At 52.6% G+C, this 16,090-nt stretch overlaps 2 protein-coding genes across 2 annotated transcripts; one reads left to right on the top strand and one right to left on the bottom strand.

Annotated features, from left to right (window-relative positions):
• Positions 1-408: 408 nt before the first annotated feature.
• On the top strand, positions 409-9,518 carry TULP2 (TUB like protein 2). The gene is made up of 13 exons (XM_069456915.1): positions 409-491; positions 781-813; positions 1,261-1,312; positions 1,722-1,848; positions 2,995-3,132; positions 3,334-3,498; positions 5,206-5,414; positions 6,012-6,323; positions 7,144-7,256; positions 8,471-8,585; positions 8,662-8,760; positions 8,957-9,128; positions 9,388-9,518. Exons 2-13 carry the CDS (start codon positions 782-784, stop codon positions 9,516-9,518), a joined length of 1,665 nt encoding a protein of 554 aa, XP_069313016.1. The 5' UTR covers positions 409-491; position 781.
• Positions 9,519-11,141: 1,623 nt separating this feature from the next.
• PPP1R15A (protein phosphatase 1 regulatory subunit 15A) lies at positions 11,142-14,780 on the bottom strand. Its single transcript, XM_069457775.1, has 3 exons — positions 14,554-14,780; positions 11,898-13,826; positions 11,142-11,520 (listed from the first exon to the last, which is right to left on the bottom strand). The coding sequence occupies exons 2-3, from the start codon at positions 13,815-13,817 to the stop codon at positions 11,230-11,232; spliced, it is 2,211 nt and encodes a 736-aa protein (XP_069313876.1). The 5' UTR covers positions 13,818-13,826; positions 14,554-14,780; the 3' UTR covers positions 11,142-11,229.
• Between the last annotated feature and the right edge of the window lie 1,310 nt (positions 14,781-16,090).

Raw genomic sequence — 16,090 nt, 5'->3', positions numbered from 1 at the left:
CCATGGGAGTTGTGGTTTTCCCATTTACTTTCCCCTGAAGAAGTGTCTGCAAGTTACAGCTCAGTGACAATTGCAAAATCCGCCTCATAAGTTCCTTACAAGCAGGAGGTGTAGAGTGAGACTGCGAGGCAGCCTTTCTCGGGTACCTTTAAGGAACACCCACATGTCATTCCAATTTAGAACCGCTGGAGCAGGGTTGCCTGGCTGCAGCGGGCCAGGAGTCATTGCTTTGTTGGAAGTGGAGCGTGGGGGGCCAGGAGGGAGGGGACCAGGGCAGGTCCCAGTGGGAATCCCCCCTCCCTCCGAGCCCTTTTTTTTTCTCTCCTACCTACTTCCCAGAGACTCAGAGTTTAGGTCTCAGCTTCCAAAGAGAGGGTCAGGTATGCTTAGAGATTGGCCAGAGAGGCAAGGCACAGAGGCTTCAATGTGAGCGAGCAGCCTCTCCGGGCACGAGGCACGAGGGAAAGAGGAGTCTACAGGGTCCCAGGCAGGTAGGCACTGGGGGTCTGGGCCACTAGAGATTGGGTGTGTGGGGCCACAGTCCTGAGTTCTGATGCCTGGGTGCATGAGTTAGGTATTTGTGGGAGAGAGAACTGAATTTCTCGGTCCCTGATAGTGAGGAAAGCTGGGAACAGGGTACTGGGTCCCAACGGGAGTGGGTGCTGGGATTTGGGCTACCTGGGTCCAGGAGAACATTTACAGCTTAGGATCAGGTGTTGGTGGGCAGAGTCCATTGGGATATTAGTTCTGGATCCTGACTCCTCATTTTTGCTTCTACAGAATGTCTCAGGAGAATGACACATGGAAGAAAGCGTGAGCGGGGAAACAGATGGGGAGTGAAGGTGGAAGGGGGTACATAAAGCTTGATTATGCCCCCAGGCACTCAGCTCTGGCCTCATAACCATGTTTGCTGGTCCAGCACCATTGGCCTTGCAGGAAAGGGTAGGGGACCTGGACTCCTGTGTCCTAAAGAGAGGGGACTAGGTTGAAGACGTATGGGTCTGAAAGAAGAGGGCCTGGGGGCCCCCATCTCTTGAGTCCTGAGGCAGGAGGGTCCTGAGATCTGTGACTCGTGGCTTCTGGACGGACCAGTGCTGACAGAGTTTCAGAACTGGTGGAGCAGGCTCAGGCTCTGCACCTTCTGTGATCTCACATGTGCTCAGAACCCAAGCTGGGGAGGGGAAGGATGGCAGAGGGAGAGGTTCTTGAGGCAACCTAGGTGCCCTGCTTGCTGTTACCATGAGCCTGCATCTCTCTCAGGATCCTGGTGGAAGAGCCTGCTGCCATGAGGCTGCAGAAGCTGGAACAGCAGGTACTGTGCTCGGGAATCTTGCCACCCCCATTCTTCAGTCTTCTGGGCCTCCCAGGAGCCCCATTCCCAGGGCTTACTCTAGGACTCCCAGACCATGTTGGCTTTCTCTGGACCTCAAGTTCTTCAATTGCGAAATGAGAAAATAAGACATCGGGATCCTAAAGGAGCAAATAAACCCTGGTGATGAGACTCCAGAATTTCTAAGGAACAAGAGTTCTAGAGAGCAGGACTCCTAGATCCAGGGGAAGGAGAGGATTGGGTGCCAGGACTCTTGGATCTGAGGGAGGAGGAGCTGACAGATCGCGGGGCCTGGACACCTGGGACCCAGTGGAGGAAGGGGATCACGAACTCTCTCACCGATGCAGGCTCTTGCTCCTGGCCCCCACGCCCCCTTCTCCTGCTCCCACAGCGGCGGCTGTTTGAGAAGAAGCAACGACGGAAGCGCCGAGAACCCCTCATGGTTCAAGCCAATCCTGACGCTTCTCTGTGGCTCCGGCGACTGTGGCGGCCGGAGAAGCACCCCCGGAGTGATAGCGGTCAGTAAAGGCTCCCAGGGATCGTCGGGGTCGTTGGTCTGGAAAAGGGTCTGTGGGAGCTGGTGGGCGAGGCCTAATGGAGTCAGAGGGGTGGAGCCTGGTGAAGCCCTGGGGCGGGGACTTGGTAGGGGATGGGGGCGGGCCCTGGCTGAACCCCTGGAGAGTTTGAGAGCAGGGGCTGTGGGAGCCCGGGGCGGGGCTTGTGTGGTTCGGGGGCGGGGCTAGAGAGAGAGCGGGGTTTGAACAAGGTACAGTGGGGGCGGGCCCCGAGAGAATCTGTGTTCAGACTTGGCAGAGCTTGGAGGTGGAGCACAGGGGAGCTGGGGACCCCCCAGAGATTGCAAAAGCGGGGTCCAGGGAGTCCTGGGTGGGGCCAGGTAGAGCCGGGGGGCGGGGCTAAAGTGATTTAGAGACTTGTCTGGCATCAGATTGTTTAATCCCACAACAATTTAATGAGAGAAGGGCCAGGCGTGGAGGCACACGCCTGTAATCCTAGCTAGTTGGGAGGCTGACGCGGGAGGATCGTTTGAGCCCAATAGTTCGAGATCAGCCTGGGCAAAATAGGGGACAACAAAAAAATTAGCGGCTCTGCTGTTTGAGCCTCAGGGTGGAGTTTGGGCTCTGGGTGAGTCTTGGAGATTTGGATGGTCAGCGAATTGGGGACCTTCTCTGGGAGCCCAGTGAATGAAGGGGCAGATCTCCTTTCCTTTGCTTAGGACCAGAATTTGTAGATTGTTTTTATTTTTATTTTTAATTAATTTATTTATTTATTAAGGCAGAGTCTCACTCTGTTGCCCTGGCTAGAGTGCCGTGGCGTCAGCCTAGCTCACAGCAACCTCAAACTCCTGGGCTCAAGCGATCCTCCTGCCTCAGCCTCCCGAGTAGCTGGGACTACAGGCATGCGCCACCATGCCTGGCTAATTTTTTCCATATAAATTTTTAGTTGTCCAGATAATTTTTTTCTATTTTTAGTAGAGACAGGGTCTCGCTTTTCTCGGGCTGGTCTCGAATTCCTGATGTCGAGCGATCCTCCCGCCTCGGCCTCCCAGAGTGCTAGGATTACAGGCGTGAGCCACCGCGTCCGGCCTATAGATTGTTTTTAATGGGTCTCCCCGCACCTTCTTCCAGCCCTGCCCCTTATTCCAGGCCTTGAGAACCCTTTCCTCCAGGAGAGAGTGCCAGAGGCACATCTGAGCTGTGGTGCCTGCAGTGCCCCGCGCACTGTGACCTGTGATGGAGATGGCAGCGGCAAGCGCGGCCCCATGGCGTCGTCGAGAGAGGCAGGTAAACTTGAGTCCTTGGACTGCCTATATCCCAGAACCGCTCCCACCAGAACCCAGGAGTTTGGGACCTTAATGTTTGCTCTCCAAAGGACTCAGGAGTCCAGGACCCGAGCCCCTCCTTCCTCACAGCAAGGAGTTCAGGTCCTGAGCCGCCTCATTCTCCAGCACCCAAGGATCTGAGTCTCCAGCCTTCCTTCCCCAGTACTCAGGAATCCCGGTCTCCAGCCCCTGCACGAATCCAGGCTCTCAGAGGATTCTGATTCCGAGTTGGAGGAAGTCTACATGGAAGATGTTTTCGTGTCTCCTACACCTTATGAACAGCCTCCCGGAACTCCACGCAGGGGTTGGCTGGCCAGCCAAGAACCTGGTAATTTGGGGGGAGTTAGGGGTGATATCTGCTCCCCTGGTCCATGGGGTAAATCCTCCCCTTTTAATGGTAACAGCTTTATTGAGTCATAATTCACATACTATAGGATTTACTCATTTAAAGTTTACAGTTGGCCTGGTGGGGTGGCTCATGCCTGTAATCCTAGCACTCTGGAAGGCTGAGTCAGGAAGATCACTTAAGGCCAGGAGTTCAAGACCAGCCTGAGCAAGAGTGAGACCCTGTCTCTACTGAAAATAGAAAGAAATTAGCTGGATAACTAAAAATATATAGAAAAAATTAGCCAGGCATGGTGGCGCATGCCTGTAGTCCTGGCTACTCCAGAGGCTGAGGCAGAAGAATCACTTTAGCCCAGGAGTTTGAGGTTGCTATGAGCTAGGCTGCCACCATGGCACTCTAGTCCAGGCAAGAGAGCGAGACTCTGTCTCAAAAAAATAAAAAAAATAAAGTTTACAATTCCATGGTTTTAGGATACAGTCAACCATCTGTATCTGCGGAACATTGGTTCCAGGACCCCTGCAGATACTAAAGTCTTCAGATGCTGAAGTCTCTGATATGAAATAGCCTAGTATTTGCACATAACCTACCCACGTACTCGCGTATACTTTAAATTGTCTCTTGCTGGGTGTGGTGACTTGGGCCTGTATTCCCAGTGACTCAGGAGGCTGAGGCAGGAGGATCACTTGAACCCAGGAGTTGAGGTTGCAGTGAGCTATGACCAGGCTACTGCACTCCAGCCTGGCCACAGAGTGAGACCCCTTCTCTAAAAAAAAAAAAAAATATATATATATATATATATGTATATATATGAAATCTCTAGACTACTTATAATATCCAATACAATGTAAATGCTATGTAAATGGTTGACATACTGTATTTTTTTCTTATTCCAATGCAATATTTTTAATGCAATATTTTTAAAATTTGTATTATCATTTGTTGTCTTGTTATTTAAAAAAAATTTTTCCCCAAATATTTTTTGTCAGTGGATGGTTGAAACCATGGATATGGAACCCTCAGATAGTGGGGGCTGACTGTATTCACAGAATTGTGCAACCATCACCACAATCAATTTTAGAACACTTTTACCACCCCCCCAAAAAACCCTGTACCATTTAGCAGTTGCCCCCGTTCCATTTCCCTCTGGCCCCCGGCAACCGCTAATCTAAGTTGTGTCTTTGTAGATTTGCCTATTCTGACATTTTATATAAATGGAATCAGACAATATGTGGTCTTTTGAGTTTGGCTTCTTTCACTTAGAACATTTTTAAGGTTCATCCGTGTTGTAGTATTATCAGTACCTCATTCCTTTTTATTCCCTTATAATATTTCATTGTGTTAACATTTCCTTTTATTCTCATGACATAGCCAATGATTTCAATGACAGAACTCTTCATTATCATCCCGAATTCAACCTCCCCCATCTTAGTCCCCCAGTCTCTCCCTTGCTCTCTCTGGGACAAAGAAATGGGAAAGACTCTAACCCCTCCCTGTCCTTAGGGAGTCAGAAACTCCTAGCCCCTTGTAGACTCCCATGTGCATGGGGGAGGAGGAGGATGTGGCAAGTGAGGCGCTGAGTGATGAGTAGGGACTGAGTTCTAGCCTTCTTTAGCTAGTACTGATGACTTTGTTCCAAACTCCTGTGACCCAGGTGTCCTGAGCTTATCCTGGGTTTCTTGCACCACTTAGGGACCAGTGTGGAGGAGAAGAGTCAATCCCAGGATGTTGAGGATGAATACAAGGTGCCCAATGTGGAACCAAACCCTGGAATGGATGGTGACCTGGGAACAAACCCTGGAATGGATGGTGACCTGGGAACACACCATGAAATGGATGTTGACCTGGGACCTGAAAACTTGACCTCCTACCAGGTGGAGGGAGGCACAGCTACTAAGGATGTAAGAGGAGGGCTAGCCTAGGATCTCTGGGGAGAGTGGGGCTAAAATTCTGCCCACAGCCTGTTGTGATTGGGCTAGCAGAGGCTGTGTGTGAGTGCCATTTATCAAATCAGAGGATTTGACTTGATGTGGGCGTGGCCATTAAAATGCAGCCCCATAACCTTTGGAGGGATCAGAGCATTGGTGGGGAAGGGCCAATCAGCACTTACACTGGTGCTGGTGAAAGTGCAGTAGATGGTTTCACTTGGGGTGGATCTGGGCTGTGTTATGTTATCCAGAACACATCAACATCGTTTGGAGGAATGAGCAGTGTTCCCAGAGAAATTCTCCAATCAGTAGGTGGGTGTGGCTGCAGAAGAAAGCAAATAGAGCTGGCCAATCAACCAGATGAGGGCTTGTGGGTGGGCTGACTGAGATGGTTGATCAAAAAGCAGAAAACATGGCGGGGGGGGGGGGGGGCTTAACCCTGGACTGGCCAGGCCAGTCAGTAGTTGGCAAGGCTGAGGCCAGCTGTCCCTCAACTTCGGTTTTTTTTTTTTCTTTTCAATCTGATTTTGTGTGAACGTCCCTCAACTTTGAATTTGGTGCATGGGCTAGGCTGAAGACCTGGAAGAGAAGAAAGAGGAGTCGGAGTCTACAGAGACCAACTCCCCAGCAGCAGCCAACCAGGAGGTGTCCAAGGCCCTGGAAGGCACTGTTGGCGAGAGCAGCATCAATGTGTGGAGGACGGGCTGCCTGGCACCCGGCACCCCAGGCCGTCACCTGGGCAGGTCCATAGAGGCGTATGTGTTGCGGCCGCTGCCCCCGGGCCTCACGTTGCAGTGCTGCATCAGTCGCAACAAGCAGGGCGTAGACAAGGGCATGTTCCCCTCCTACTACCTCTTCCTGGAGGCGGCCGACGGCCGGAAGGTGCGGTCCAACCCCTTTGGGCCCGAGGCCCCCCAGCCTCATACAGCTAGGACCTGTCAACTCCAATACCACCTCTTGCCTTTACCAGAACTAGAATCTTCTCCTTACAGAGCGCAGTAGCGTTGGCCTTACCCTTCCCATAACCAAGCCTTGTGCGCTCCAGAGTTGGGCCGGCCTTTCTCAAAGTCAGGCCACGCCCTCTCAGGGATCCAAAACCCTACCCCTTACACCCACTGGAGGTGTGTTATTGGTCCTTTCTTTATTGGTCCAAGCCTGGAGCGCACTGAGCCTTCTTTGCTATCACAACCCATCCAATCCTGGATTAAGCCCCGCCCTGGAACCAAGCCCCGCCCCTTACAGAGTTTCCGTTCCAAAGTCAAGCCCCAACCCTCTCAGTGTGGCCTCCTCAGCATACTTTCTCTCTCCCAGGAAGAGGCTTTTCCCTGATCAGAGCCAGACCCACTTTTCCTAGATGAAAGACCTACCAAAGTCCTGCTGCAATGTTGCAAGAGAGGCTGCCTCACATTCTCCAAAGCCAGGCTCTGCCTGTCACATTCTGGCACTTCCCTGCGTGGCCCAAGCCCCAACCCCAGACCCATTGGCAGAAGGAATAAGGGGGAGATGTTAAGATGTGAAGCTCTGCTTTAGGACCCAGCTGATATCTTCCTTCAGTGAGAACCACGTCTCCCAGCAAACCCTAGAATGCTTGTGTCATCACCTGCTCTTTAGTCATGGGACATTGGGTTTCCTTATCTTTGGACTCCTAACTGGAGCCAGATGCCAGAAATCCGTTCTGATGGGCTGTTCCTCCCATCCACAGCACTTGCTCCTGGCTGGGCGAAAGAGAAAAAGGAGCAAAACCTCAAATTACCTCATCTCCGTGGACCCCACAGACCTATCTCGGAATGGGAGCTTCTTTGTGGGCAAACTCAGGTGATGTGTGGTGAGAAAGAGGTAGCAAGAAGCCTGGGGGCAGAAGGGGACAAGGGGACTACATTTCCCAACAGGCCACAGAGCACAAGTTCCACCTGCTCTAGGACCTGATGGGTTTTATAGTTCTTCCGGTTGTACACCCACAGTGGTTGGGAGTAGAAGTGCTGAAAGTTTGGGAGCACAGGCTGGCATTTAAAACACTTAAATTCTTGGCTGGACACGTGGCTCATGCCTGTAATCCTAGCGCTCTGGGAGGTGGAGTTGGGAAGATCGCTTGAGGTCAGGAGTTTGAAACCAGCCTGAGCAAGAGCGAGACTCCGTTTCTACTAAAAAAAAAATAGAAAAATTAGCTGGACATGGTGGTGCATGCCTGTAGTTCCAGCTACTCAAGAGGCTGAGGCAGGAGGATAGCTTGACACCCAGGAGTTTGAGGTTGCTGTGAGCTAGGCTGATGCCACTACACTCTAGCCCAGGCAACAGAGTGAGACTCTGTCTAAAAATTAAAAAATAGGCTGGGTGAGGTGGCTCACACCTGTAATCCTAGCACAAGGGAGGTTGAGGTGGGAGGAGACAGGGAGAGAAACAAACAACAATGCTTGCTATCTGGTTACCACCTGCCTGTCACAGTCACAGGATTTTTGTGTGACTCACTGAAGGTACAGGTGGTTCCCTGGGGCTGCCTGAGCTTGAGCTCAGAAGTTCAAGACCAGCCTGAGCAAGAGTGAGATCCCATCTCTACTAAAAATAGAAAAATTAACGAAGCGTGGTGGTGGGTGCCTATAATCCCAGCTACTCAGGAGTCTGAGGCAGGAGAATCACTTGAGCCCAGGAGTTTGAGGTTGCTATGGGCTAGGCTGACACCATGGCACTGTAGCCGTGAGACAGACTGAGACTCTGTCTCAAAAAATAAATAAAAATAAAACATTGGACTTCTTGAGAGACAAGGAACTGGGACTCCTAAATTGTGTGTGAGAAGGTGCCTGGGTTGCATGAGTTCTTGTGTCCCAGAGAGGAGAGGGTCCCTAAAGGGCTGAAGTAAGAGGCTAACATACATGGCTCATCATTGAAATTCAAGGTGAGGCGGTAGGCAGTGCTAGGACCATAGATGCAGGAAGGGAATATGATTCTTACGATGAGATGACTTGGGAAAACACTTAATGTACAGCCAAAGAGTCACACTTATTATTATTCTATCCACTCCCCTCCTGGAGCAGATCCAATGTCTTGGGCACCAAGTTCACCATCTTTGACAACGGGGTGAATCCCAACAGGCAGAATTTCTTCTTGCACACTGCCCAGATCAGACAGGAGCTGGGAGCTGTGTGTTATGTGAGTGTCCCAGGGACGAGAGAATGGGGCAGGATGGTGGGAAGGAGCCAGGCCAACTAGAATATAATACTCTCAGGAGACCAACATTTTGGGATGCCAAGGCCCTCGGAAAATGACTGTGATCATCCCAGCAGTGGACAGCCAGAACGAGAGAATCATTTGTCAGCCACAAAACGTGAGTCCTCAAAGTTGGGAATCTCTGGGTCAATGGAGGAGGAGGGGCTGGAGCCCGTCCTCCTAGTTCCCAGGGGATGAGGGTACCGGTGGGTGATGGGTTAAGGTCACGTGTGAAACCTGGAGGACTTTGTCAGACTTCTGTGAAAAAGCTGGCTGGTCATAGGTTAACCACATCCCTTGCTTTAATCTTCTAGGCACAGGAGTCAATACTGAATCGCTTCCAACAGGGGGCCATGGAGGAGCTAACCCTAATGAAAAGTAAAACCCCGTTGTGGAGCGAGGAGAGCGGTGCCTATGTGCTCAATTTTCATGGTCGAGTCACTCGGGCCTCAGTCAAGAACTTCCAGATTGTGCACCCACATGACCGTGAGCTCCTGGGAACTGGTTTACCTGGGTGGGGGGCATGAGCGGACAAGAACTATGTCTCCTATCAGCCACTTGAGCGTTTTTGTAGGCAGGGCAGATGCCATGCTTTTGCAAAACTGATTGGGAATTGTAGCTTACACTGCCCTCAGATGGTTTCCGAGCTTTGCGGGCACCACACAGCCTCTTAGAGAAGTTAAGGGGCAGGGAGATGAGGGGGCCTGACTAAGGAAGGCTTATTAGCTGTCCTTCTCTTCAGCAGGGTACCTGGTGCTCCAGTTCGGCCGTGTGGCCCAGGACGCGTTCATCATGGACTTCCGCTACCCGCTTTGCCCGCTCCAAGCCTTTGCCATCTGTTTGTCCAGTTTAGATGGGAAGCTGGCGTGTGAGTAATTCAATATAATACCATCCCTTCACCAGTTTCTGTGCCTGCTTATTTGGAGAAAGGGCCCCAACATACATTCTGTTGCACCGTCTTAATGATAACCAACACTTATTAGAAGCAGTCTAGTGCCCTAGGGAGTGGCAGCATCTACCCTTATGGGGTTCACAGGCGATCATGGGAAATGGACCTCGAACAACAAAGAAGGCAAAATGCTCAAAAAAGCACTTTGAGCCACCGATCTGTTGGACCAGAGCAGGGCAACTCTAAAAAAGTGACTTTCTTCGAAAAGGTGATGTTATCTAGATTGAAATATAAAATGCAAAAAGTAAAAAAGAAAAAAAAAAGAAATGATAAAAAGAAAGAAGAAAAAAAAGTGACTTTCATACTACATCTGAAGAATCAGGAAGAACTTAGCTGAGCAAGAAAGGTCACTGGTCGGAACACTAGGCAGTAGGCGGAGCTTATCCAAAGGTCTTAACGGTGGAAGGAGGCTTGGTGGTTTTGGGGAAATGACAGGATATAGTATGGCAGGAGCTGGGGAGCACAGTGGAGCAGGGCCAGGTATGAGGCTGGCCCTTTGGCCCACGCTTGTTTGAACTGGACAGATCCCCTTGTGGGATAATTTATAGCCCATTGCCTGTAATTTGGATGGGTGATTGAAGACATGCGTGGTTGAGAGTGAGAATAATTACACTGTAGCTAACACTTATATAGCACTTATTTGACGAGCGATCTTTTAAATTTTAACTCCTTTGGGGCTTTACGATCCCATGCGGTATGTACAATTGTTAGCCACATGAGAGACAAGAAAACTGTCAATGGGCTGGGCATGGTGGCTCACACCTGTAATCCTAGCACTCTGGGAGGCCGAGGCGGGAGGATCATTTGAGCTCAGGAGTTCAAGACCAGCGTGAGCAAGAGCCAGACCCTGTCTCTACTAAAAGAAAAATAGAAATTAGCTGGAAAACTAAAAATATATAGAAAAAATTAGCCAGGCATGGTGGCACAAGCCTGTAGTCCCAGCTACTCAGGAGGCTGAGGCAGTAGGATCGCTTGAGCCTGGGAGTTTGAGGTTGCTGTGAGCTAGGCTGACTGACGCCATGGCACTCTAGCCCAGGCAACAGAGTGAGACTCTGTCTCAAAAAAAAAAAAAAAAAAAGAAAAAGAAAAGAAAACTGTCTATGAATGCAGGGCTTATGAAGTCAGGCCACGGAAAGTCTTGTAGGAGAATGTAACGGCCTGTACTAAGTATTAAGGGAACTGAGCCTTAATACTCCAGGGAGGCACGGACAACCAGAGCCCAGCCCTTTCTTTTTAGGGATCAAGGACTCAAGGCTCCAGCCCCTTTGGGGAGGTAATTGTCCCAAGTTTAACCAGCCCTTAAGTTCAAAAGGAGCCTCAGGACGAGGACAAGAGGAGGCAAATTAGATGGATGATGGGAAATGTAGTTTATCTCTATTGAGGTGCTTGCCTTTGTGCTAGTCTCCCCCCAACCTCCTCCAGGACTCACCAGGAGGATAGTGTTCATTCTGACACACACGGAGACGTGGCTCACTACAAATCAAAAGGCTTTATTTCTTATATAAACCAACACTTAAAAAAATAGTTAATAAATAACAAGCAAACCAGTTGGTCTCAGCCACACCTCCCCCTGAGGTCCAGGCTAGGAGCTGTGGCTTGTGCTAGGAGGGGAGGGAGAGGGTGTGGCCACAGCATGGCTCAAGGGCGTGGCCTGGATGGGGTTGTAGAAGGGACAGAGGAGGGTGGCCAGGTTTGGGTAAGGGCAGGGAGGGGGTTCAGAGCAGGAAGTGGGTTCCTGAGGCGTGCCCAGGCTCTGGCCCGGGCAGCAGGGGTGAAGCAGGGGCCCAGCTCCTCCTGGGCCTGGGCGATGCGGCGCGCGAATCGACTTCGATCCCGGGCAAGCTGCTCCCAGGGACCCCGGCGGGCAGCCTGGGCCGGCCCTGCCCAGACATACAGGAAATGGACGGTGACCTTCTCAGAGAAGCGCACCTGGGGACAGACAGCCACAGACACATGGAGATACAGGGATACAGACACAAGATGCACACCACCGCAGGGATCCCGACGGGGAGGAGGCAGGGAGAGAAACAAACAAAAATGCTTGCTATCTGGTTATCACCTGCCTGTCACAGTCACAGGATTTTCCGTGTGACTCACTGAAGGTACAGGTGGTTCCCTGGGGCTGCCTGAGTCACAGCTGCTCCCTCCTCCCACAGGGCCTAGCCTCTTACAAAGGATTGCATGATGGTGGACACGGCCCTCCCAACAGAGCTCACATGCAACCCTCTGCAACACACGGGACCCAGGAGTCCCAGCTCCCAGCCCCGCCTCCCTAAGACTCAAGAGTCTGGGCCCTCAGCACCTACCTTTCTGGCCTTTAGGGGAGTCTCAGGGTCCGGCTCCCTGGTGGGGGTTTCTGAGAACTTGAGCTGCCTTCGCAACCGGAGGGGCAGCTTAGGAGGAGACCAGGGAGGTGGTGGCTTCTCTCCAGGTACATAGATGGCCACTTGGAAGGGGCAGGGCTCAGCTTCTCCCCATTCCTCAGCAGCTTCCTCTTCCTCTGTCTCCTCTCCAGGTCGATATATCCAGGCCCTGAGGAGGGTGCTGTGGGACCGAAGGGAGGGATGTGGCTCTGAGTCAGCTGCTTCATTATCTCCTTTGTCCTCCTCCTCCTCCTCCTCCTCCTCTGTGTCCTCCCCAGGACGATATACCCAGGCCTTCAAGGAGGGGCTCGTGCGGGGAATAGAAGGGGGAGCCTCAGTTTCTCCCTCTTCCTCAGCTGATCCTGAATCACTGTCTTCTTCTTCCTCATCTTCCTCCTCCTCTGTGTGCTCCCCAGGCCGGTATACCCAGGCCTTCAAGAAGGGGGTTGTGGGGGGAATAGAAGGGGAAACCTCAGCTTCTCCCTCTTCCTCAGCTGATCCTGAATCACGGTCTTCTTCCTCATCTTCCTCCTCCTCTGTGTCCTCCCCAGGCCGGTACACCCAGGCCTTCAAGAAGGGGCTTGTGCGGAGAATAGAAGGGGAAGCCTCAGCTTCTCCCTCTTCCTCAGCTGATCCTGAATCACTGTCTTCTTCCTCATCTTCCTCCTCCTCTGTGTCCTCCCCAGGCCGGTACACCCAGGCCTTCAAGAAGGGGCTCATAGGGGGAACAGAGGGGGAAGCCTCAGCTTCTACCTCTTCCACAGCTGATTCTGAATCACTGTCTTCTTCTTCCTCATCTTCCTCTTCCTCTGTGTCCTCCCCAGGCCGATACACCCAGGACTTCATGAAAGCACTTGTGGGGTAGATGGGAGAAGGATCCTCAGCTCCTCTGTCTTTCTCAGCTGCCCCCAAAGCACCATCCTCATCTTCTTCATTGTCCTCCTCTGTGCACTTACTGGGCTGATTTTCCCAGGACCTGAGCAGGGGCCTCTGGGGTGGGACTGAGGAGTGTGGCTCTGGCTCAGCGTCTCCTTGCCCAGTTGCTTCCTCGAGTGCTACTTCATCCTTCTCCCCAGACTTCTTTCCCGAACAGAACTCCCAGGCCTTAGGGTTGGAGCCTGCAGGTGAGGGGGAAACGGAGGTCTTCTCGGCTTCCTTATTTTCTCTTCTTTCTTCCTCTGTGGCTTGATCCTCTTCCTCCCTGGGGCGGTACACCCAGGTGCTGGGCTTGGGTCCTGGAGACAGGCGGGAAGTTCTGGGGGCTCCATTGTTTACAGCTTCCCCATCGCCCTCCCCGTGCACTGCCGCACAGCACACCCGGTGCGACAGAGGATAAGAGAACTTGGTCACTCCCTCATCTTCAGCAGCTCCTTCCTCTTCCGATTTCTCCTCCCCAGGGTTCTTATCACAACCTTGCAGGGTTCTTATCGGAAGGCTGGGGGACAGAGGAGCAGGCTTGCCATCTGTAAATGTGCGTCCCTGCTCTTTAGGGACACTGGTTCCTTCTTCCTCATAATACGCATCATCATCTGAAAGTCCCCAGGCCTCAAGAAGGGAACTGCTGGTTTGCAGGTTGGCTGCTTCTCTGTCCTTTTCGGGGGCTCCACTGTCTTCAGCCTCCCCTTGAGCGTGCCTGCCCCAGGGGACATGGTGGCCTGCCAGCCGAGCCTTGGCTTCTCCCTCTAGGCCGGCTTCTACCTGATCTGCTTCTGTTACGGCTGCCACCATCCATGGCTTTGCAGGCCCTGGGCCCCTCACTAGGCTCCAGGCCCGGCTAAAGAAGCCCAGCAGTGGGTACAGGAGGGAGATGGGGTGGGCATCCCTCCAGGGGATGGCCTGATGGGGCGCTTGGCCTGGAGCCATCTGTTTGAGCTAGAAAAAGGGGAGAAAAAAAGGAAATAAAGTTTAGGAGCCATTTAGGGTATGGCATGTGGGCATGACCATGAGTCATAGCAACGGATATAATAACAAATAGTAACACAAATACCAGAAATAGCAACAAGGGAATCCCTGCCCCAAATTCCTTTCTGATCCCAGCCACTCCCATCTCTGTCCCTTGGCTCCCTTCTTTCTCTGTCCCCTCTCAATACCCAGCCCTCTGGGCCCCCCGGGGTCTCTTCTTCCTTGGATTCAGGAATCCAAGCCTTCAGCCCCTTCTTTCTTCCAGTCCAGAAGTCCCAGCCCCCAAAACCAAGAACAAAGGTCTTTTACTTGCTTCCCTTGGGGACAAAGTCCCAAATTCTCTCATCCTCCTGAGGATTGACAGAGCAGGCCCCCATCACCTTCCTCCCTTGGGAACTCCAACATTCTGAACCCCCGCTCCATGATTCCTTCACTGGGGACCCAAGCAGACCCCTCCTCCCTCAGGCTCAGGTCTCCAGGTTCCCAATCCTTTTTTCCTAAGTCCAGGCCCCCAGCCCACTCCTCCAGACCCCGAGATCGGGCCCCATCCGGCCCCTCCCCAGACCCAGGTGTCTAGGCACCTCCCGCCCCCGTTCCTCAGGATCCAGGAATCCCGGCCCCCTTCTCACTACTGATTAGGAACCTGGCCCCAGCCCCCAACTCCCTGGGAACCCAGGCGTCCCCACCCCTTACTCACCGGATGGGGACAGCGCGTCACCCCGGGGGCAGGAGCGCGGGCTCGGGCTTCCAGAAGCGATCACAGGTCCGGACGGCTCGGGAGGTCAGCGTGCTCATCTCGCCCTCAGGCGTCGGGCTCCGGGGGACTCAAAGTATCACCGACTGCCTCGAGCTCGATCGCGACAAAAGAGCGCGGGGTCGTGCAGAGTCTCGCATGTAAACAACTGACCTGGGACCGGATGCAATTGGCACAGACGTCGCCCGCGAGGCTTTTATAGTCCTCCGCGTTCCATTCCGTAGGAGAGGCGTGGTTTCGAAACGTCACCGCGAGGGTGGGAAGGGAAAGTCAGACGGGACTTCTCGCGGAGATTCCGGGCTTTGTGACGTCACGGCAGCGTTTCAGAGCGCGGTCACGTCCCAAGAGAGCGAGCTGTCACTCAAATGCGTGGCCCTCCCAAGCCGCGAGCCAACTCTCTCACTCTGCTCAGGGCAAATGCCTTCACGCCCCGAATTAGCCAGCAGACCCCCCAGCCTGGGGTCTCCCACCTTCACATCCTGTCGTTTTCCTCCCCAGGTGGGAGGACATCTTTGTTCCCATTTCACACATGAAGAAACAGGCTTGCAAATGACACTTGCCTGAGATGGTTCCCAGCAGAGTCCTGATTCCCTGCCAGTGAGAACAAGAATGTTAGCACCACAAAGGCAGGCACTTTGCTTGACCACGGCTTTCTTGTCAGTGGCCACAACAGTACCTGGCACGTAGTAGGTGCTCAACAAATATATGGTGAATGGCCGCTAAGCCGAAAGCTCAGATTCCTTCCCTGTCAAACTCCTGCTTCAAACTTATGCAAAAGCTCTGCTTATGCAAACTGAAATGCTGGGTGGCACTCCAGGGGGGCGGGAGGGGTGGGGCGGAGTTCTGCTATGAGTTCCAGGCCCAGGGAACTGTTCCAGCCGCCCAACGCTCTTCTCCTACCTGGTGCATAATCTTGTTCCTCAAAATATACCCAGAAACCATGTCTCCCTCCTGAGGGGGTTGTCCTCAGTCTAGAACAGAATTCTCATCTGGATCTGAGGTGGAGATTTGAAACTTGCCAATTGGGCTGGGCGTGGTGGCTCACACCTGTAATCCTAGCACTCTGGGAGGCCTAGGTGGGAGGATCACTTGAGGTCAGGAGTTCGAGACCAGCCTGAGCAAGAGCAAGACCCTGTCTCTACTAAAAATAGAAAGAAATTAGCTGGGCAACTAAAGTAGAAACAAAAACAAAAACATTAGCCTGGTGTGGTGGCACAGGTCCCAGATACTCAGGAAGCTGAGGCAGGAGGATTGCTTATGCCCAGGAGTTGGAGGTTGCTGTGAGCTAGGCTGATGCCACAGCACTCTAGCCGGGGCAACAGAGCAAGACTCTGTCACAAAAGAAAAAAAAAAAAAAAAAAGAAAAGAAACGAAACTTGCCACTTGACCCTGCCCGTGCCAGAATCCAGGAATCTGGGACCACCCCCTTCTCTCTGGGGGACCTGGACAAACCATCCCCAGCCTCATCCAATCAACGCCA

Source organism: Eulemur rufifrons, chromosome 24 (genome assembly GCF_041146395.1).
Source record: "Eulemur rufifrons isolate Redbay chromosome 24, OSU_ERuf_1, whole genome shotgun sequence".
In the NCBI taxonomy this organism is placed as follows: Eukaryota; Metazoa; Chordata; class Mammalia; order Primates; family Lemuridae; genus Eulemur; species Eulemur rufifrons.
Note: the sequence above shows the minus strand (reverse complement) of the source record. Positions and strands in the feature narration are given on the sequence as shown.